At 44.2% G+C, this 24,254-nt stretch overlaps 1 protein-coding gene across 2 annotated transcripts in view; it reads left to right on the forward strand.

Moving 5' to 3' along the window:
* The window catches only part of znf574 (zinc finger protein 574), a 53,027-nt gene that overhangs the window by 22,211 nt on the left and 6,562 nt on the right, over nt 1-24,254 (forward strand). For both annotated transcript variants that reach the window (XM_079504571.1, XM_079504572.1), the window contains exons 4-9: nt 873-1,066; nt 3,001-3,180; nt 3,808-3,905; nt 6,649-6,743; nt 13,501-13,649; nt 15,780-16,067. In XM_079504571.1, coding sequence (XP_079360697.1) covers nt 873-1,066; nt 3,001-3,180; nt 3,808-3,905; nt 6,649-6,743; nt 13,501-13,649; nt 15,780-16,067 — 1,004 coding nt within the window. The remainder of the gene's footprint in view (nt 1-872; nt 1,067-3,000; nt 3,181-3,807; nt 3,906-6,648; nt 6,744-13,500; nt 13,650-15,779; nt 16,068-24,254) is intronic.

The raw sequence follows: 24,254 nt of genomic DNA on the forward strand, positions 1-24,254 counted from the left end.
TTATTATGTAATGACTGACAGGCCTAGTCAAAGTTGTATTTCTTTCAATCATTTTCACATTGATTACACACAGGGGCTGTCCTCGGCTAAATACATTCTTCTAATGGTCAATTAATCTATTGTGTCATTTAATCGACAAATCTGTAAAATTGTGTTTGCCACAATACTGTCATGGAGAGACAGACCAGCCATTTTCTGGCCTTCAGATAGGTTGAGTGAGGTTGAAAACTGAACGTTCTAATGTTGATTACACAATGATATAGAAAGTATTCAGACTGGAAGAATTAAAAGGTTATATATTGTTTTCATTTAGCATGGAAAATATATACTAATGAACATCTTGGTTGACTATGATCAAACTAACTGATTAGGCTGGAAAAAGAAAAGGAGTTCCAACAACTTCCAAGGCACTCGGGTATAAAAGGCCTTTTGTTAAATGGCAAAAACGACCAACGCATTTTGGCTGTCAAGCCTTCGTCAGGGTTAGGCTAATCGGTTATTCAACTATGAGTAGAACAAAATCTGATTTGAACTCCTGGGGAAAAAAAATAAGCAAAAGGCGAAGAAACAAACAGACTGAGCTTCTGACTGTGGCCTCTACAGTCTACACTCTACTCCAACATAGTTACACACTGAATTGGCTAAGGATCAAATCCCTCCATTAACTTCTCTCTGCTGCAGAATTCCCACTTCTTATTTTTCTGCTTGCTTTCACTCGCCCGACCAAAAAGCAATACAAAACAAAACCACGCATTTGTTATATTATACACGGTACATTTTCTCAAATCATTGTATACCACCAGGCCGGTGCACCGTGCACACACACGGGCCCTTGTATGAACTCCAGTTTGTATCTATGATGTTTTGCTCAGATGAGATAAGGGACCCGGAAGCGGACGCTGACCGGGACTCCACCAACCTCCCTCCCCCGGCCAAGCTGCTCCAGGACTGGGCTCGGACCTCCCTGCCCCACGTGTGTCCTCACTGCGGGAAGACCTTCACGCGCCGAGTCTTCCTGCGAGCGCACGTCTTCAGTCACACCGGAGAGAAGCTCTTCACATGCAAGGTGAGTGGTGCGAAACTGGAAAGTAACATATACTTTTTTCTTTTATATATATACATTTTATCCCACAATTTTGCAACCCATTTTTTCACCCAGTGTCAATTATCTAATGTAATCCTGGGCGCTATACTTCCTCTGCCAACCTGGGGGGGCAGTGAACTGACCTCATGCCTCCTTCTATGCATGAGGAGTCCAAGCTGCTTCTTTTCACCTGACAGGGGGGAGTTTCCCTGGCCGGACGTAGCGCATGGAAGGAACACGTTATTCCAACCAGTTCCTTTCCCCTCCATCAGGCAGCTGGCCAGGGGGAGGTAGTTTAGAGACCAGGTTTACTGTATGTTTTTTGTGAGGGTACCTACAGTACCCTAGAGGACACGAGGAGAACATGCAAACTCCACACAGAAAGTAACATACTTAAGTACTGCATGTAAGTAAATACAATTTTGCAGTTTAAGTCCTTTTTTACTTCTACTCCACTACAAAATATTGTACTTTTACTCCACTACATTTATTTGAAAACATTTAGTTACTAGTTACATTATAGATTTAGATTTTCTTTTAATGACAAAACATACAGTAACCACTTCAGCCCTATTATTCAGCCATATATACATTTAGCCATATAGCCGATCTACAAGCTCACAATGCGTTGCATAGCGACACATTGTGAACTTGTAGATCGGCTATTTAAAAAAATATATATATATAGATTAGAAAACTTGAAATGAGATATTAGTACATTTTGAATTCCGGACTCTTACTAGCAATTCTATATTGCAATATTGATACTTTTACTCAAGTAAGACATTTGAGTACTTTCTCCACCACTGAAGGTGAGTGACAACCAGAAGCCCCCCTGTCCCCTGCTCAGCTGTAGCTAATTAGCTTTGATGTGCACATCTATCCGTGCCATGCAGGTGACACGTGGAGACTTTGATCTTGGCGACGCGTTACAGCGGATGTGTTTCGATTTGACACAGCCTCGTTCTCGTTATATTTAACCCATTTAGGCCTGAGGTCGAAATTTAAAGAATGTCTTCAAAAACCTGACAGTTTTCTGAAAAACCATCAGTGGTGCTCAATATTCAATATGTCAAGGACCCCAAAAAATATATAATTTTACATCTGAAAATATGTTGTTCCAGGGACCTCCCCAGAAGCAAATGTTTGAGTTAAAATGTTCACTCTGTAATAATATATATTCAAAGATTTGCGCCACATTTTCACGATTTTTCAAAAATAGCAGACCTACAAGCTCGTAGCGTGGCACTCGGTGCCGCGCTATGAAAAGCAAAAAAAACCCAAAAGGGGTTCCCGCCCAAAATGGCTTAATAGATTGGCAGGGTTTATTTGCTAGCCTTACAGTGTGCTCTGTTGCTGCTTGGGATATTTGGATCGATGCACCGAGAGCACATTCAATACGAGGCAGGCATATTAAGATTCCTATATTCCAAAGCACTAAAAATAATTTCCCACTAGAATGTATTGATCCCAAGCTGTTAAGTGTTGCTTTGTCAACACAAGGACTTGAACTGCAGTGCTTGTACACTCCATTTGAAAGGCATTATTTGGTTTTAATCGTAGGCGGTCAGCCATTTTGTGCAATACATTATTAAAATTGTAGTTCTGTATCATTTTGGAATGCAGCTCTTGAAATTAAATATTCCTTTAGTGTTGTTAATTGAGTGTATTGTGTGAATATACTACTACTACTACTACTATGAGCACCCAAAGTATGTGCAGAGTTTGGGTTTTACATGCATTGCATTTGTATTGCTGAAGAGAGTAGTATTACACAGTTTCCAAAAAATGCCAATAAAATGCTTGAATGTGTACAGTGTACAACTGAGCAGATCAATTGCTGAACCCACAGAGGAAGACAGAAGGAAGATAATTCAGTATTGCGGTTGTTGTTTTCTTTCTATCTTACTGTGCAGGTGTGTAAGAAGTCCTTCACTAACTCCCAGAGCCTCCTGCGACACACCATGAACCACACCAACCACAAGCCGTACCACTGTGACCAGTGTGGGAAGAACTTCACCCAGGCCCCCAACCTGAGGAGACACCAGCTCACACACGCCCCCGGGCATCCGCCACGCAAGCGCGGACGCAAACCGGTACGCTTTAAATTACATCTTTATTGACCACTTTTATGTTTTTTAACCCATCGAGAGCAAAAGGTACACAGCACACCGGTCCTTGTGTGGTGCCAGCCAACGGGAAAAATACTAATAATCAAAAAATATATAGCCGCACACTCATAGCCAAAAAGTTTGTGGACACAGAGAAGATTGCCTTCTTCAGGGTGACCAATTAAGAACTGAGGCTGATACTACAAATGTCTTCTAAATACTAACAGTTTTCTGAAATACCTACGTTTCTATATCAGTGATATTCAAACCTTTTCATGTCAAGGACGACCCCCAAAATATTATGCATTTGGCCGTGGACCCTCATCTCAAAATCTTTTGTTACCAGGGAACCCCAGAAGCAAAGCTTTGAGTTACAAATGTTCACATTAAAAATATATATATTCAAAGATTTGCACAAATGTTCACGATTAAAAAAGAAATAGCATGCACATCAGCAATTTTTTTTTGTAGCCAAAGTTTAATATAATGGTTAAAGTGGTTAAAAGCTACGGTGACACAGACGCGTTCCATGTCTTGGGTTGTTAATCAATGTATTAATTGATTAAGTATGTCTCTGTGGTCTCTGTGTGGATCGTTCCCTTTCTCTCTCAGCGGGTTTACACGTTGGACAGCGATGGATCCACCCAGCTCTTCCCCTGCACCCACTGCCCGTCCCGCTTCAACACCGAGGACCAGCTCAATCACCACAAGTGAGGACAGCTTTGCTAACAGTATAGATTCAGAGTGTTATTTCTTCCATTCCCATCCGTTTGTTATGGCACAAATCACCCTCCCCCCTCCCCCCCCCGTGTATGATCGGTCATCTGTGTCTGCTGTAGCCTGTGACTCAAAACAAAAATTAGACATTCTCCCGGGACGCTAACAGATCTGCAAGCTCACAACGCATTGCTTCGTGCAGCTTGTAGATCGGCTATTTTAACTACTTATTTTCTTCTAATTTATGGAATTTCTTAAATTTTTTCTTTTATTTCTTCATGAAGTTACTGAAAACCTTTGCTTTTTTTGGGAATGTTTTTTGAACATGTTTTGAAATAATAATAATTTAAAAAAACAAATTTGAGAAACAAAAAATAAAGGGCCCCATAACAATGTGTCCACGACCCACAAATGGGTCCCGACCCACTGTTTGGGAACCGGTGCTTTACGGTAGTACCGTAGCAACACAAAGAAACACCAGTCAATCACACCACTCCCCCCAACCCTTGGGGGAGTGGGAGTGTGTGTGTGTGTGTGTGTGTGTGTGGGGGGGGGGGGGGGTCCAGGTCCAATGATTGCAATCTTGTTTACAGGTGTGTAAGTCCATTTAGAGCACACCCAGACCAGCCCCATACAGGATTTAGATAAACCAACACTCTCTCTCTATCTCGCCCCGAGTAGCTAGCTGCGTCAACTGAGCCGTGTCAGTCCACTGAGCCATGGCCTTTAAGCTGTATGTTAAACACACAAACACACACACACACAAACACGTGCACATCAGTACACGCACACACACAAACACGGGCACACGTCGTCATGCATGCGCCTCCTCGTTTCTGAGATGTCTGGGGTGCCCTTGAGCCCTTTATAGCCTTGCAGATGATTGACGGGCAGAGGCCCAGGTAAATTAGGATGATAGCGCTAAGTGTCCGGGACAGCGGAGAGCATGAGGGAAGTGTCGCTGACACTGGGGTGACAAAGAGAGCGAGAGAGAGAGCATCACTGACACTGGGGTGAAAGAGGGAGAGAGAGCGAGCATAGGACTGGCTTGTCACTGATCCCACTGAACCAACAGGAGGGCGTGCTCTGTGAGCCAATGAACTGTTACCCTTGAGCCGTCGCTCTCAGTCGGTAGTTATGGGCTGGAATGAGGAAGTCTCTGCATGCGTGTGTGTGTGTGTGTATTCAGGGTGCACGTATCGTATATACCATCTCATTAGAGGATATTTGGCTGGGAAAAAGAGGTGACCCCCGCAATTTTAACCCATTTAGACCTGACGTCGAAATAAAAAAAACTTTCGCTCTGAAAGAATATATACCTATTCAAAGATTGGTGCCGCATTTTTACGATTTTTCAAAAATAGCAGACCTACAAGTTCATAGCTTGTAGCTATGAGCTTGTAGATCTGCTATTTTTCAATAGCTAAAGTATAACAGAATGCTTGAAACACCAAAAGGAGTTCCCGCCCAAAATGGGTTAATTCTCCCAGGCTGTCTCGGGGTCCGACTTGTCCCCCCCCCTGAAATATTGATTGCTATTGTCTAACGGCATGGCAGAGTGAGGGAACCGGGCCCAGACCCTCCTCCCCCCCGTCCACGCACGTCTCCTCCGCGGATAATCTCTGGCATCGCCCTTCGCAAGAGGCCTCGCGCGGTTAAGTACTTTACAAATCCATTACCTGTAGCCGTGTGTCATACATAATACATGGAGTGGAATGTATTTTTCCAGCCGGAGCATTATGTTTCTATGCGCCTGTGTCTGTACCGATTTACTGCAGACTCTCCAAATAGGAGCCGATCGGGCGGGCAGTGAAACACAACCTCCGATGCCCCCGACCACTCCACGTCTGCGCTCACTGTGGAAGTATGGATGTATCGAGCGTAACATTATGTGATGGATAAATATAGTCTTTTATGTCCTTTCTCTCTGACTCACCCTCCTCCCCGCACTGGTTCTTTTTTTTTTTATCTCCAGCTATTATGTACAATACATGTGGCTAATACCCCTTATTTAACGTGAAGCAGAGCTAAGCATATGTGAATAATAATCCCCCAGACAAACGAGTGACATGCCGGGGTGGCAGCTTACAGCAAACACACAGGTTATTTTCCTCTTTTTAACGGGGGATTAAACGTGTCCTTGAAGTAGGGAAGGCGGCGTCTACAAAAGTGCACATGTTGCACGTGCGTATTGCGGTACGATCGCTACATTGCAAGCAAGAATGTGTCGTTATTTTTATGCTTTTTTTTTTTTTTTACTCCTCTTGCTCTTCCTCCCTAGTCTTGACTGGACGTTTTTTGAGTGGTGCAACCACTCCAAGGAACAGCAGTCCCTATGTCCCAACCTATGTGACTATATGTCCCGATGTTTAGAGTACCAGTAGGGGCAAAAGTGGCGCTGTTGTGCCAGAAACAGAGAGAGAGAGATAGTGAACCTTATGTCCTACTGTGTGCTATTAATACAACAGTGATACATTTACACATTTCTGTTTTGGTTTTTTTACCCAGCAACAGAGAATAAAATAAAAATCACACCCGTGTGAACTGAGTGGTGCAACTCCCCTCTCCCCCTGCCTCTCTCTCTCTCTCTCTCTCTCTCTCTCTCTCTCTCTGTGATTAGCAGGCAACAGTGCAACATCATCCTCTTTTTCTGACGTGCGTGTGCGTGTGTGTGTGTGTGTGTGTGTGTGTGTGTGTGTGTGTGCGTGTGCGTGTGCATGTGTGTGTGTTCCACAGACTCCTCCACACCACCCATCCGTTCCCGTGCCCAGAGTGCGGCGTGGCCTTCAAGCGCAGGAAGGAGCTGGACCTGCACTCGCTCGGTCACCAAGGTCAGAGTTCAGGGGTCAGACTCAGCACAGCATGTGACCTTTTGTCTCCTCGACGGCCCCAAAAAAGCGTGGCGCGTATCAGCCGGGGCCTCCTCCGTCCCATTTGTCCATATAGCAGATCGGCTATTTTATTTTTTATTTTTTTATTTTTATTTTCCACTTAATTTTTATTAAGTGGAAAACAAGGCTGCTTTTTTCATATTACAAGATACATTCATTGAAATCCTCATGCATTATCGCTAGGCTGAGAGAAATGTATATAGGGCAAAAGTGGTTAATGTATGTTTTGTAATCCAAATTTACAGAGTAACTAGTAACTAAAGTTGTCAAATAAATGTATTAGAGTAAAAGTACAATATTTGCCTCTGAAATATAGTGGAGTAGAAGTAAACGTACTGAACATTTGATATACTCATAATCAATCACTGTAATTTTGAGCTATTGACTTGGCTTTACTTAACCCATTTTGGGCGGGAACCCCTTTTGGTGTTTTAAACATTAGGTTATAATTTAGCTATTGAAAAATAGCAGATCTACAAGCTCATAGCGCGCCACCGAGTGGCGCGCTACGAGCTTGTAGGTCTGCTATTTTTGAAAAATCGTAAAAATGTGGCGCAAATCTTTGAATATATATTCTTTCAAAGTAAATATCCGTAGTTACTTTCCACCACTGGTACTCTCGCCCTATCCGTGATTATTATTATTTTTATTTTTCTGCCCTTTCCCCCACGTCGCGTTCCAGCTTTTGATCTGCGTTTCTATTTAGTGCAGAGGTGTTCGGGAGGATTAACGAAGGTAAGACCAGACGACGCGGGAACTAAAGTACGTGTCGCGGAATCCAGAAGCCGGGCTTTAGCCCATTCTGACCTGAGATCAGATTCTAAAAATGTCTTCTACATCCTGACAGTTTTCTGAAAAAGCTATGTTTCTATGTCAGTCGTTCTTCGATTTTTCAAAAATAGCAGATCTACAAGCTCGTAGCGCGCCACTCGGTGGCGCGCTACGAGCTTGTAGATCTGCTATTTTTCAATAGCTAAAGCATAACATAATGCTAACACCAAAAGTGGTTCCCGCCCAAAATGGGTTAAAACCACTCGCTTAGTTCTTAATGGGAAGCTATTAAATATGATGCTCCCTATCACTTTGGCTTACAGTGAATTTGCTATTGATTGATGCAAAGCCTGCAATAAATGGCCTCTTCAGTTGTCCCTGCGGTGGCCTACCTTGTTTATCCCAATGAGACCTGGAACGCACCTGTGTCGCCTCATATGGTAGCTGTTAACCACTGTAACCGTCACTTTAAACTCTAGCTGTTGGAAAAATTGGCCCGAGTGCCGCGCTAGAGCTGCTGTTTTTGAAAAATCGTCGTGGCGCAAATATTTGAATATATATATATATCTTTCACGGCGAACATTTGTTACTCAAACCTTTACTTCTGGGGGTTCCCTCCCTGGTACAAAACCTTTTCAGATGGGGGTCGGTGGCCGAATACACATAGTTTTTGGGGAACCACTGACATAGAAACATAGGGTTCTTCAGAAAACTGTCATGATTTACTGTCACGTTTGTAGAATCTGGTCTGAGGTCTCAATGGCTTATTATGTATACGTATATGGGTTGTACGTGCCCCCCCCCCCCCACCGCCTCCCCCCCCACCCCCCGTCGAACACATTAGGTCAATGAAGTGCCATTGATCCTCTGTCCCATGTGGGACGGACGGACGGAGGGACGGACGGAGGAGGAGGAGATAAACAAATTGGGTCAAACACGTTGATGCTCGCTTTTAATCAGGTGGGGCCTCATTAACCTCGGCCCAAGAAATGGGGACGGGGAGGGGGGTGGGGGGGTGGACGGGACAGCATCTCGTGTCAGGGGGTCGGACGGGTTTGAGGAGGGGTGAGTGGGAGAGAGGGGGGCTATGGTTTTGTTGCCCTCCTCCTCCTCTGTGGGAAGATGATTGGAGAGATTGATCCATGAATCAATCCAGGGCCATAGGCTGAGATCATCCTTATTAGAGGTCTAAGTGGAAGCTCCCACCAGGGAGATGGCTGCTTGGAAAGATGCTTATATACGACAGGCTATACTCTGGTGGAATTGAATAGTTCTCTAAAAGGGATCTACAATGTTAGGCTTACATCGACAACAATTGTTGTCCCTATCTACCCTGGACTGTTTTGTTTGAGCTGGTTTGCTTCTCTTTTTATTTTATTTTTTTAACGAAATTAAAATTATTGGCCAAAAATGTCTCTTTTGATAGTAAAGGTTGGCTACAGTACACCATCAACCTATAGCGTTACTGTTAAAAGCTTTGGCCAGGTGAAATGCTCAGATGATTGGGTATGGATTATGTTATCCTGTGTGTGTGTGTGTGTGTGTGTGTGTGTGCGTGTGTGCATGCGTGTCTTTTGAATAAAATAAAAGTAAAATAAAACTCCTTGTCTGATGTGACCCCCAGACAAGGAGCCAGCAACACTGTAATAACCCCCATAGTGCTGTGTTGTGACCATCAGACAAGGAGCCAGTAACACTGTAATAACCCCCATAGTGCTGTGTTGTGACCATCAGACAAGGAGCCAGCAACACTGTAATAACCCCCATAGTGCTGTGTTGTGACCATCAGACAAGGAGCCAGTAACACTGTAATAACCCCCATAGTGCTGTGTTGTGACCATCAGACAAGGAGCCAGTAACACTGTAATAACCCCCATAGTGCTGTGTTGTGACCATCAGACAAGGAGCCAGCAACACTGTAATAACCCCATAGTGCTGTGTTGTGACCATCAGACAAGGAGCCAGTAACACTGTAATAACCCCATAGTGCTGTGTTGTGACCCCCAGACAAGGAGCCAGTAACACTGTAATAACCCCCATAGTGCTGTGTTGTGACCATCAGACAAGGAGCCAGTAACACTGTAATAACCCCCATAGCACTGTGTTGTGACCATCAGACAAGGAGCCAGTAACACTGTAATAACCCCCATAGTGCTGTGTTGTGACCATCAGACAAGGAGCCAGTAACACTGTAATAACCCCCATAGTGCTGTGCTGTGACCATCAGACAAGGAGCCAGTAACACTGTAATAACCCCCATAGTGCTGTGTTGTGACCATCAGACAAGGAGCCAGCAACACTGTAATAACCCCATAGTGCTGTGTTGTGACCCCCAGACAAGGAGCCAGTAACACTGTAATAACCCCCATAGTGCTGTGTTGTGACCATCAGACAAGGAGCCAGTAACACTGTAATAACCCCCATAGTGCTGTGTTGTGACCATCAGACAAGGAGCCAGCAACACTGTAATAACCCCATAGTGCTGTGTTGTGACCATCAGACAAGGAGCCAGTAACACTGTAATAACCCCCATAGTGCTGTGTTGTGACCATCAGACAAGGAGCCAGTAACACTGTAATAACCCCCATAGTGCTGTGTTGTGACCATCAGACAAGGAGCCAGTAACACTGTAATAACCCCATAGTGCTGTGTTGTGACCCCCAGACAAGGAGCCAGTAACACTGTAATAACCCCCATAGTGCTGTGTTGTGACCATCAGACAAGGAGCCAGTAACACTGTAATAACCCCCATAGCGCTGTGTTGTGACCATCAGACAAGGAGCCAGTAACACTGTAATAACCCCCATAGTGCTGTGTTGTGACCATCAGACAAGGAGCCAGTAACACTGTAATAACCCCCATAGCGCTGTGTTGTGACCATCAGACAAGGAGCCAGTAACACTGTAATAACCCCCATAGTGCTGTGTTGTGACCATCAGACAAGGAGCCAGCGACGTGTGTTTTCACTGTAATAACCCCATAGTGCTGTGTTGTGACCATCAGACAAGGAGCCAGTAACACTGTAATAACCCCCATAGTGCTGTGTTGTGACCATCAGACAAGGAGCCAGTAACACTGTAATAACCCCCATAGTGCTGTGTTGTGACCATCAGACAAGGAGCCAGCAACACTGTAATAACCCCATAGTGCTGTGTTGTGACCATCAGACAAGGAGCCAGTAACACTGTAATAACCCCCATAGTGCTGTGTTGTGACCCCCAGACAAGGAGCCAGTAACACTGTAATAACCCCCATAGTGCTGTGTTGTGACCATCAGACAAGGAGCCAGTAACACTGTAATAACCCCCATAGTGCTGTGTTGTGACCCCCAGACAAGGAGCCAGTAACACTGTAATAACCCCCATAGCACTGTGTTGTGACCATCAGACAAGGAGCCAGTAACACTGTAATAACCCCCATAGTGCTGTGCTGTGACCATCAGACAAGGAGCCAGTAACACTGTAATAACCCCCATAGTGCTGTGTTGTGACCATCAGACAAGGAGCCAGCGACGTGTGTTTTCACTGTAATAACCCCCATAGTGCTGTGTTGTGACCATCAGACAAGGAGCCAGCAACACTGTAATAACCCCCATAGTGCTGTGTTGTGACCCCCAGACAAGGAGCCAGTAACACTGTAATAACCCCATAGTGCTGTGTTGTGACCCCCAGACAAGGAGCCAGTAACACTGTAATAACCCCCATAGTGCTGTGTTGTGACCATCAGACAAGGAGCCAGTAACACTGTAATAACCCCCATAGTGCTGTGTTGTGACCATCAGACAAGGAGCCAGTAACACTGTAATAACCCCCATAGTGCTGTGTTGTGACCCCCAGACAAGGAGCCAGTAACACTGTAATAACCCCCATAGTGCTGTGTTGTGACCATCAGACAAGGAGCCAGCAACACTGTAATAACCCCATAGTGCTGTGTTGTGACCATCAGACAAGGAGCCAGATACACTGTAATAACCCCCATAGTGCTGTGTTGTGACCATCAGACAAGGTGCCAGCAACACTGTAATAACCCCCATAGTGCTGTGTTGTGACCATCAGACAAGGAGCCAGATACACTGTAATAACCCCCATAGCACTGTGTTGTGACCATCAGACAAGGAGCCAGTAACACTGTAATAACCCCCATAACACTGTGTTGTGACCATCAGACAAGGAGCCAGTAACACTGTAATAACCCCCATAACACTGTGTTGTGACCATCAGACAAGGAGCCAGTAACACTGTAATAACCCCCATAGTGCTGTGTTGTGACCATCAGACAAGGAGCCAGTAACACTGTAATAACCCCATAGTGTTGTGTTGTGACCATCAGACAAGGAGCCAGCCACACTGTAATAACCCCCATAGCGCTGTGTTGTGACCATCAGACAAGGAGCCAGTAACACTGTAATAACCCCCATAGTGCTGTGTTGTGACCATCAGACAAGGAGCCAGTAACACTGTAATAACCCCCATAGTGCTGTGTTGTGACCATCAGACAAGGAGCCAGCAACACTGTAATAACCCCCATAGCTCTGTGTTGTGACCATCAGACAAGGAGCCAGTAACACTGTAATAACCCCCATAGCACTGTGTTGTGACCATCAGACAAGGAGCCAGTAACACTGTAATAACCCCCATAGTGCTGTGTTGTGACCATCAGACAAGGAGCCAGCAACACTGTAATAACCCCCATAGTGCTGTGTTGTGACCATCAGACAAGGAGCCAGTAACACTGTAATAACCCCCATAGCACTGTGTTGTGACCATCAGACAAGGAGCCAGCAACACTGTAATAACCCCCATAGCACTGTGTTGTGACCATCAGACAAGGAGCCAGTAACACTGTAATAACCCCCATAGCACTGTGTTGTGACCATCAGACAAGGAGCCAGTAACACTGTAATAACCCCATAGTGTTGTGTTGTGACCATCAGACAAGGAGCCAGTAACACTGTAATAACCCCATAGTGCTGTGTTGTGACCCCCAGACAAGGAGCCAGTAACACTGTAATAACCCCCATAGTGCTGTGTTGTGACCATCAGACAAGGAGCCAGTAACACTGTAATAACCCCCATAGTGCTGTGTTGTGACCCCCAGACAAGGAGCCAGCCACACTGTAATAACCCCCATAGTGCTGTGTTGTGACCCCCAGACAAGGAGCCAGTAACACTGTAATAACCCCCATAGTGCTGTGTTGTGACCCCCAGACAAGGAGCCAGTAACACTGTAATAACCCCCATAGTGCTGTGTTGTGACCCCCAGACAAGGAGCCAGTAACACTGTAATAACCCCCATAGTGCTGTGTTGTGACCCCCAGACAAGGAGCCAGCCACACTGTAATAACCCCCATAGTGCTGTGTTGTGACCCCCAGACAAGGAGCCAGCAACACTGTAATAACCCCCATAGTGCTGTGTTGTGACCATCAGACAAGGAGCCAGCGACGTGTGTTTTCACTGTAATAACTGTAATTGGTACCAAAAGCCTTTTTTTTTTTAAATCTTAAAAATAAAAAATATTGCAAAATCTCTATATTTAAAATATCTAAAATATTTAAAATATATAAAAAATATTAAATCAGTCTGCAACAAACTAACAAGTTCTCTTGAAACTGTTTTTTTTTTGCTTTGAAACTGTTGTACTATTGTAAATTGTGGTGGTTATTCATACTTATAGTCATATGTATTGTCACTTAATGGTGTTTGTAAATTACCTACCCAGTCAACATCAGTCACGTGACGTGACGACCTAGATAAAAGGGAGGTTGTCACATACTAACAATTATCACCTGATGAAGGCCGCCTGCGGTCGAAACGTTGTGTCTTAACTATGGTGTTTCAATAAAAGAACACCATTGGAGCAATCCTGTGTGCGGACTCTCTTCTTTTCACTGTAATAACCCCCATAGTGTTGTGTTGTGACCCCCAGACAAGGAGCCAGCCACGTGCGAGCACTGCGGCTCTCAGTTCATCAACCAGTCGGTGTTGGACATCCACCTGCAGCGCTGCCCCACCAACGAGCAGGACAGGAACCTGGGCAGAGGGCGCGGCCAGGGCAGAGGACGCTGCACCGGACAGGTGAGAGGACCGCCACGGGACAACGTTCCTGGCACCGGGTTTTTTTTTTTTGCCAGTGTCGTCACTAGTCTAAAGGGATGTTCCTTTGATTGTCATAGCCGCGTTCAACCTGAGCATCCCTATTTTGCGCATGTCATTATTATTATTATATATATCCTTTTATCCTACGATTTTTGTAAACCCTAATCCTGGGTGCTACACTCCCTCTGCCAATCTGGGGAGAGCAACGGACTGACCTTATGTTTCCGTCGATGCATGAAGAGTCCAAGCCGCTTCTTTTCACCCGACAGGGGGGAGTTTCCCCTGTAGGATGTAGCACATGGAAGGAACACGTTATTCCAACCAGTTCCTTTCCCCTGTAGGATGTAGCACATGGAAGGAACACGTTATTCCAACCGGTTCCTTTCCCCTCCATCAGGCGCCCCGGCTGGTGCATGTCATTATAGGCGGAAATAAATTGCATAAATGGCAGTTGCAATGAGCTTGTATGTCGATCGATGGGCTTAATGGGCCTTTTTGGGGGTTGCATCTATCGATTACTCACCCCATTTAATGGATTTTTTTTGTTTTTGTTGTATTCCTAAGGCAATTATTTGATGACCAGCTCCCTATGGCAACACCAAGGAGACTCTTTGCGTCTCCATAGGGAACCACTGCTGGATCAAAAACGCAATCTGGGAAAATAATCAGAGATAATTGGATTAAAAAAAAAAACAATTGGCTCTGCTAGAGGCAGAAGGAACGCTGACTTTTCACGTCCGGTCAGTTTCTGTTTACTCGGTCGCCTAGCAACCGAAGGTCATTCAGGCGGTAGCGACGAGTGCGATGTAACTTAACCCATTTTGACCTGAGATCAGATTCTAAAAATGTCTTCTACATCCTGACAGTTTTCTGAAAAAGCTATGTTTCTATGTCAGTGGTTCTTCAATTTTAAAAAAATAGCAGACCTACAAGCTCGTAGCGCGCCACTCGGTGGCGCGCTACGAGCTTGTAGATCTGCTATTTTTCAATAGCTAAAGCATAACATAATGCTAACACCAAAAGGGGTTCCCGCCCAGAATGGGTTAATCAATAAAAAAGCAAGAAGACACTTTTGGCGCTCAACTCAACTCGGCACGTTACGAACAATGGTCCACCAAAGTGCTGTCGAGGAAAACAAGACAGGCAAAAAACTAAGAAAAACAGATCATAGTATGATCATATCTGCATAATGCATAACAAATTTATGAAGAAAATGTGAAAATAAAAAAAGGGCTAAAAACGTTATACAAATTATTCAATCAAGCTGTGTCGAAGGCCACGGTGAAGAAATGGGTCTTCAATACGGACTTAAAGGCCTCTAATGAGGGAGCAGAGCGGATATGGAGGGGTAGGTCGTTGCAAAGACGTTCTTGGCAGTAAATGATTTAAGTGTTTACTTTAGTCCTTCATGTCACTTAACACTCTATTATAGCTTAATTTTCCCTCGTATTAATTACTGTAATATTGTCTGGGCTGCTACATATTCAACACATCTCTCTAAATTACTGATCATTGAAAAAAAGGTTTCTGAGAATGATTTCACATTCAAATCGGTATGAGCCGTCTGCCCCGCTCTTTATTAAATATTCACTATTACCCATTGACGTTTTTCAGACCTGTTTATTTATGTTGAAATTCAAAAAATGCAAACAAGACATTCCCTCTTCTTTTCACAATTTTTTCCGTGTTTTTTCTGACATTCACTCCTACCCCACAAGGCAAAGAGATGATTTTGAATTACCTTTTTGTCGCACTTCCAAACATCAATCTTTCATTGATGTTTGGAAGTTTAGAGGCCCTCTTCTATGGAATGCTTCACTTAAATCCTCATTATCCTTGCCAATATTCAAAAAACATCTAAAGAAATAATTAATTGAACTTTTAATCTGTTTTAAATCAATGACCTCTTCCATACAGGAAAGGATTCCAAATAAGCCAGCTGGCTTCTTCCTTTCCTTGCATTGTATTTTTGTTCTTTGATATGTATTGTCTATATTTTGTACTACGTGCTAAATAGATAAACCTAAACCTAGTATAGTATGTTTTCTTTTCAGTGCAACAAACTCGACTTTTCAGTTCCTCTTCCATTTCATCCAACCCTTCCCCCAGGTGGAGTGTGACCTGTGCGGCCACCGCTGCATGACCCAGGAGGGTCTGGACCTCCACCGGCTGTCCCACACGGGCCAGACGCCCCTCAAGTGTCCCGTGACGCCGTGCCGGCGCCGCTTCGCCTCCAGCGAAGCCCTGGAGGAGCACATGCTGGCCCACCTGCAGGGCAACGTGGCGCGCTCCAAGGGCCGCCCGCGCTTCAGCTGCGACATCTGCCTGAAGGAGTTCGCCTACACCTCCACGTTCAACGTGCACATGAGGACCCACACGGACGAGAGGCCCTTCGAGGTGAGCGGAGAAAAGGGATGGGTGGAGTGTTCTTTACACACACCGGGGGGCGAATTTTCGACTCGAATAATTCGCCTTTTAAAAAAAAGCATCATAAAGTCCACATCAACAACAAATTTCCACAGAGGAAAAATGCGACTGTTATTTTTGTCGCTCTGCTGTAGAATTTTGCGGATGTTCGCAGACGAGTGCTACACCTCTGACCAATCGAAATGCAGCCCAAACTGCATTTTTATCTATAAATGGCGACGTACCGTACCCAGGGGAGCACACTGCACCCTCGCCTCTTCTGCACGTTATTAACACTCTTTTTGGCCCAGACGGAGACCTCCGTCCTATTTAATAATTACGCCCCGACGCCATAGACGCCACGGAGATTAATCAAAAGACGGAACATTACTTACTTTAACAGAGTGCGTCGCTCTACAGCCTAGGAGCGTCTATAGGGCAACATTCTATGTCATTTCCGGCTAGTCCGTCATCCAAAGTGGTCCAGCTCCATTTTAATGGATGGGATTAAAACGTGAATAACTCTTAATCTAAATCAATGATTCCAATTCTAACAAAAGATCGTGTTTTTGACGGCCCATCACGGTCCCGTCGTTTGTCGCGTTAGAAGTAATCATACCTCCGGTAGAGAGACAGACAGTAGGCTGACAGGAAATGGGGAGAGAGATGGGGGGGTGACATGCAGTAAAGGCCGTCGGGATCGGGAGTCGAACCCGCGGCACATAAATGTATTTTACCGACCGGGTAAATGTTATGTAATGTTCAGAAGCAACTTCCAAAATATGTCAGATATTTCATAAAAGCACATTTTCAGTCGTGAGGTTTTACACGTTTGCTTGAAGCCTCTGTAATCTTTACAAAAACAGGAGTTTGCCAGAACAGAAGATGACCTTGAGTTTTGTCTCGAGTGCACTTTGGCTTTTTTTTTGTGTGCAGAGATGCTTACAACTTTTTGGCAATAAAGCTTTTCCTAAACACCGCTCCCTGGCAACCGTCAGCACCTGTGTCCTCCACAACGCCCCAGACTGAGACAGACCTTAAAGCTAGGGATTATATTTGTCTGTCTGTACATTTTGTTCAGACACTTTCTTTAGCTTTCGATTACTTGTCTGTCGGTGAATGATCATTAATAATAATAATGACTGCATTGGGTTGTCCACTCCTGACGAGCATGGAGCAATATTTCTGGGTCATTGCTGAAAAAAAGGTGCGACCCTATGTTAGTAAATGACTGGTTGGGTTTGAGTGGTGGAAATTTGTGCGTGCGTGCGTGTGTGAGACTGTGTGTGTAAAAACAGTGGTGGAAAAAGTACTCGGATACTGCAATTTTGATACTAATAATACGTCCGGAATTCAAAATTAAATTGAGTAAAAGTACAAAAGTATTGGCATCAAAATGTACCTAAAGTACCAAAAGTGAAAGTACTCATTATGCAGAATGTATAAAAACCTTGGCTGAAATGTATATGTCTGAATTAGTTACTGTAGGTTTTGTATTAATAATTAAAACCTGCAAAGTAACTAGTAACTAAAGTTTTCAAATAAATAAAGTAAATGTACTGGGTTACTTTCCACCACTGTGTGAACAGCTAAATGCATGGAGCTGTGCAATGATGTGCATGTGTTGGAGCTACTGCTAAACACATGTTTACTAGGCAGAGTGAATATTTGCTGCTTCTATAAATCACCTGCGCCCTCCCAACCACTCACGGAGCCACGACCCTTTTCCATTTTCATGCACCACTCCCAAGCTGCCCCCCTCCCCCCGACACAACCTGGTCCTAACGCACCGGTTTATCAAATTGAAATCCACTACTGCTTTTAACAATCAACTCCCCCACAGACAGACCAGACACACCCACCCACTAGCCACTTCTTTGGTTCTTGGTGTGCGTGCGTGCGTGCGTGTGTGTGTGCGTGTCCTGGGGGTGCCCCCCTCCCCCCACACACACCCTCCTCTCTGTGTACCTGTGATTAATGACGGGCTGAGTTAGGGCCTGTCAGCTTTCCTCTGTGGGTGTTACTATTCTGGGACTCTCTCTCTCATGTCCATCCTTGCCCCTCTCCTCCCTCTCTCTCCTCCCTCTCCTCCCTCTCTCTCTCTCTCTCTGCTGCACTGGTGACTGGGCACAGGACATCTACCAGAGCGACCCCTCCCCCCCCCCCCCCCCCTCCCCCGGCGTCACGGGGGACCTGTCGTAAATTGATTTAATGTATATGGATTTAGCTTAAGGCTTGTCCATCAGGCCGTGCCACAGAGTGAGTTTCAAGGGGCTTTAGTTGGAACTCTAGGCGTGCAGGTATAGCAGCTGCTGCTAGGAATGTTAATTCAAGTCAAAGGCACCGTAGCAGCCGACCAGACACCCCCACTGAGGATGTCTGTATTTGCTGAGTACACGAAGAGGCGGAATATATGACAGAGTTTGAGATGGGATATTAGCCCATTGAGATCTGTTTTCTGAAAACCCATGTTTCTAATATATCAGTGGTTCTCAAGGAATTATATAGCAGTCCCCTTCCCCCATCTGAAGATATGTTGCTCCACGGACCCTCCAGAAGCAGATATTTGAGATATTTTTGACATTCGCTGCAAAATAATACATATTCAAAGATTTACACCCAATTTCAAGATTTAAAATAAATAAATAGCAGATCTACAAGCCCATAGTGCAGCACTCGGTGCCACGCTACGAGCTTGTAGATCTGCTATTTTTCAATAGCGAAAGTTTAAAAAAAAAAAGCTTAAAGTGTTTTAAAAGCTAGACAGATGCGTTCCAGGTCTCAACGGATTAGAAACAGATAGTAGCACACAGACGCTGACACAGTCGCTGGGTCCGTTCCCCGTGCCAAGTGAGACGGAATGTGTGACTAAATGCATATTATCATCACCATCCTGCACTGTTTGGTGTCGCGCCTAGTGAGCGCCTCCACTCTGGCACCAAACTTAACTTCCACATTGGTTCTTCCACATTGGTTTTGATTGCAAAATAAAAATGTCCAGACTGCTGGAGTAATAAAAAAAAAAGTAATAAAAAGGTTACCAGTCACAGTCAAAATAGAACTGCATTTGTGCAGCTGGTGGCAAATGTGTATGATGATACAGAGACATTGCTAGCATAAAAAGACCTGGCTCTCTAGAGCAGGGGCTCCTGTCCACATGTCGAAGTGTCCTTGGGCAAGACACTGAACCCTACACTGCCTCCAATGAGTTGGTCGGTGTGAGCGTGCAACGATTGGTGTGTGTGAATGTGGGATGTGAGGTCGCTGGCGTCGACTGTTCTTCACCTCCCAATGTATGAATGAATGAACCATTGTAAAGCGCTTTGAGCACTTGGAAAAGCGCTATAAAAATGCAATTACTATGCCCTGCCATTTGCTCAGACACTATGACGTAAAATTCTCCATTCATTGTCAATGGGAATGTAATGTTTGTTTAAGATGAAGTTTGTGGACGGTAACCAAAAGCTGGATGTAGGAGGGTCAAGGGTTGGATTGGGGGTAAGTCCCTGCGACATACTAGCGTCATGTCCAGGCGGTGTACTTGTACATCTCCTGGGAGCAGGGAGGTGTACTTGTACATCAAGCTGCACCTCAAGTTACAGCCCTATGGCCCTCATGCCTCGGCAAGGCGTGTGTGTGTGTGCGTGTGTGGGTGCATGCGTGCACGCTAAAGCTCCCATTTTGTGGACCACGAGGGAGAGAGAACCAGGGCGCCTTGCAGGAGATTTGTTTTTTACAGTGTTCCCAAACGTTTTCATGTCAAGAACCCCCAAATTGACACTAATTAACCCGGGGACCCCCATTTGAAGAGATATGCCAAGGACCCCCATGAGAGAAGATTTTTACGGCTCTAGCAGTGATTCTCAACCCGTTTAAAAAAGGACCCCCAGTTTGACATGAATTGGGCTACGGACCCCCATTTAATGGCATTTCTATCTCTGAGACCCCAATTTATATTGTAAAATCAATGTTAATTTAACTCTGAGTGTGTACAAATGGAACCAAATAGACCCGTTGGGGTCCATTTGGTTCCACACTATCATTTATCTGGGGACCCCCTGGAACTCCCTCAAGGACCCCTGGGTCGACCCCGGACCCCCGTTTGGGAACCACTGAACTAAGAGACAGTGAAGTCATTTTATTGCCTTTTTTAATTAATGAATTAATGAAAACCGTTCAATTTATTACAGCGAACTGAGCCAAGGGTCTCAACCATCTGCAATTTGACTTTTGTCTGAGCATGATCTTGGCCACTGTGTTGGACACTGTGTGCACACGCTGTATAATTAAGAACGTTAGGTTCCTACTTCCTACCCAACTACTGTGGGTTTGAACCACCTGCCGTGCTTGGCTGGGCGACGACTGGACAAGCTTTTTAGCACACAAAAATAATGTTTTTTTTTTCTCCCACACAAACGTGGCATCACAGGGCTTGACATTAACCCATTCAGGCCTGACGTCGAAATAAATAAAAAAGTTTCTAAATCATGACAATTTTCTGAAAGATTTGAGGCACATTTTAACAATTTTTAAAAAAATAGCAGACCTACAAGTTCATAGCGCGCCACTCGGTGGCGCGCTATGAGCTTGTAGATCTGCTATTTTTCAATAGCTAAATTATAACATAATGTTTAAAACACCAAAAGGGGTTCCCGCCCAAAATGGGTTAAGGCTTGTCCGCTTGTCCGGGACAAGTAATAAATCTTTCCGGACAAGTGCATCAAAATGTTACTTGTCCGTTGGACAAGTGACTCTTGGTTTCACTTGTTCTGCGACGCTCCTACCAGACAACAATATTGTCTGGCATTATTGTCTGGCTTTCCAAATAATCTTGCATACGTTTCATGTATTCCAAATACACAGCAATAGATTGGTCCTATCCACGGTTAGCAGACTGACCATGTCGGCATTTTAACTTGTAGCACTGCCTGTGTACTACGGCGTTTGTACCCATACCCAGTAATTAATTCCTAAGACTTGGAGTCAGATATTGTGCTCTAGTTTCATATCCATTTGAAAGTTCTTGCAGAAAACGTGTTTTAAGTAACATATTGCCACTTTTACATGAGGAAAACCTGGACTGAAAATATGAAAACTTTGTGAACAGAAGCACAAACGTATGGGGCACACAATTGACAGGTTGTAATTAATCACACTACCTATTTTAATGTTTCCTTCCTAAAGGAAGTTTTGATATGTTCAGTCCTGCACTCATTCCGGGCCCCTCGCCGGAGAGAATGTCGTCCGTATTTTACTAAATATACGTTTTCTGCCAGAACTTTCAAATTTATCTGAAACTAGTCCCCAAAACGACTCCAAGCCTTAAGAATTAATTATTGGGTGAGTGCACACGCAGTGCTACAAGTTTAAATGCAGACGAGGTCAGTCTGCTAACCGTGCGTGGATAGAAACTATCTATGGCTGTGTATTTGGAATACATGAAATGTATATTAAATCACAGACATTCTAGGCTCTAGGGCTATTAACTTGTAAACTGAGAATAGGAAGGACCAGTGCCTCAAAAAGTTAATGTCAAGCCCTGATCATCATGTATTTTATTGTCAGAATTAGTTCTTGCAGTACAATATGATGAAAATATAGGAGAGAGGGTCGGGTCTGGGAATCGAACACAGGACAGGACTCGCTGTCGGGCATCAGAGCCTATGTTACCACTCAGCTGTTGATGACTCTGAATTGTCCTAATCCTTTTTTATAGCAAAATCAATATCGGTATTGACTGCCAAAACTCACATTTTAGTGCACGTATAGAGTTATAGACCATACATTTTCTGATTATAATCACATTAACAGTGTGCTCTGAAAGGCAGTTGAAGGTTAATGTTGGCTGAAATGTCTTGTACTGTTCACGCCTTACAAAGTATGAAATGCAAAAAAAAAAGATATGTATTTAGTACACATTCCTGAATTCAGTGGCTTTGTGTATTGTGACTGTGTACTGGGACAACATGTGTGCCTTTCAGCATTGGGTGCACACACTCGCAGACACAATCCAGCACGTACAAAGTTAGCTTAAGTACTTGAATTTTGAGGTACTTTTACTTTACTGGAGTATTTCCAATACCACTCACACCTGTGTCCATCACCATGTAGCCACCATGTAGCCCACTGGCTCTCAAAAGACCCCAACACTCTACTGTATGTATTTGGCCACGGAGTCGGACCCCCATCTGTAATATTTCGTAGGACCTACAGAACAGAATATTTATGTTAAAAAAAATGATTCAACGTTTTCCAAACTTTTTCAATATTTTTCAATAATAGCAGATGTACAACCTTTCGCAGCCCACACACACACAGACGAGCACACGCACGACAGTTTCACTGGACCGCGCTCGCTTGCGTCGACGCTCTTCAACTTCTCAACACGTCCAAAATAAACGCACGCAGAAAATATATATTTATTTTACTTTTTGGGAGGGGCTCGGGGTGTTCAGTAGCATAGTCCCCTTATTATTTATCTCTGTACCTATTACATGCAAACAAAATAACTCAGATCTTATGTTGTACTTACTTTAAATCTGTCATATTACCCAAGGAATATGATCTGTGATCATGACTATTACTGCGTCTACCTGATCCTGGGATATCTTTCAGTGAAAATCTCAATAAAAAGATTTATAAAAAAATAAAAATAAATAAACGCACGCCTCTCGTTCACTTTGAGAACCAATGACATAGCTGCTCATCTCTCTCACCCAATCTTTTTTTTTAATGCTATTTTATTTCTACTTTTTTTTTTTTTGTGCTTTCAGTCCCTCTCTCCCATCCTTTGTTTGGCCATAATAACTTGTTTCCCTGCTCCTCCGTTGCCCCTGGCCAAATGTGCTGCCTCTGCAGAAAAAACATAAAGGGAGGTCTCACGAAATATTATTTCCCCAACCGTTTTCACAGCGTACAGAAATCAGCAGAGGAAAAGGTTTTGACAGGAACATAATTCCCCATTTTCATATCAGCCCTTCCCTCTCTCTCCCCTTGAGCCCTTTCTTCTCTATCCTTGTTATGGTCATTTTCTGCACATTACATTGTTCATTTAATTGTGCTTAATAGCGTTTAACCCGTTAAGGGCGGGAACCCCTTTTGGTGTTTTAAGCATTACGTTATACTTTAGCTATTGTAGATCTGCTATTTTTTTTTTTATTGTGAAAATGTGGTGCAAATCTTTGAATGTATTGAGAGCGAACGTTTTTAACTCAAATCTTGCTGGTACATATAATGTTTGGGGTCCTTGACATGAATTCGTTTTAGACGCACTGTTTTTTCAGAAAACTGTCTGATTTAGAAGCCTTTTTTTTTAGACTCGGCCTCGGGTCTAAATGGGTTAAAATGCCCTGAACGTTTTGTGTACCCGTATATTGTCATGCATTGTGTTTTACGCCTTGCCTTTCATACCAAACAATAAAGTCACAATGTAGTTAATGGACCAGACCGGTGGTTGTGCATGTTCTAGCCCATTGACTACAAATCAATTCTTTACAGTGCTGCTGAACCATTTTCCAAAGGGTTTCTTTTCCTATCTTCCAGGAAGCCATTGGGTTCTGTTAATTTCAGTATGAAATTTACAGTATGAAACGAGACTTGAAACTTGCTTTAAATGGATAATCCGATACAGTGCATTTTGAGACGGGTAATCTGATGGGTAATCTTTTAAGGACTAGAGCGGTGCCCGTTAGGCACTGGCGTACTTGGAACGATGCGCGGTGGAAATGCATGCACCACCCAGTTATTATGTATGGGCGGCGGTGGCTCAGGGGTAGAGTTTCCGGATGGTAACCGCAAGGTCGCCAGTTCGAACCCGGGCTCCCCAGAGTTAGTGTCGAAGTGTCCTTGAGCAAGACACTGAACCCCTAATTGCTCCTGATGTGCTGGTTGGTACCTTGCATGGTTTCCGCTGCCATCAGTGTATGAATGTGTGTGTGAATGGGTGAATGTAATGCACAATCTATGTAAAGCGCTTGGATAAAGGCGCTATATAAAAATGCACCATTTACCATTTATGTGTCCCTTTTATGAGACTTGGCACATTTATAGATAAGATAGAAGATGGTAAAGCTCAGGTTAAATGGGAGATCTACAAGCTCACAATGCGTTGCAGTGGGACCCGTTGTGAGCTTGTAGATCAGTGGCTTTCAACCTTTTTCAGTTCGAGGTCCATTCGTT

This window comes from Electrona antarctica (genome assembly GCF_951216825.1).
Source record: "Electrona antarctica genome assembly, chromosome: 6".
Classification (NCBI taxonomy): domain Eukaryota; kingdom Metazoa; phylum Chordata; class Actinopteri; order Myctophiformes; family Myctophidae; genus Electrona; species Electrona antarctica.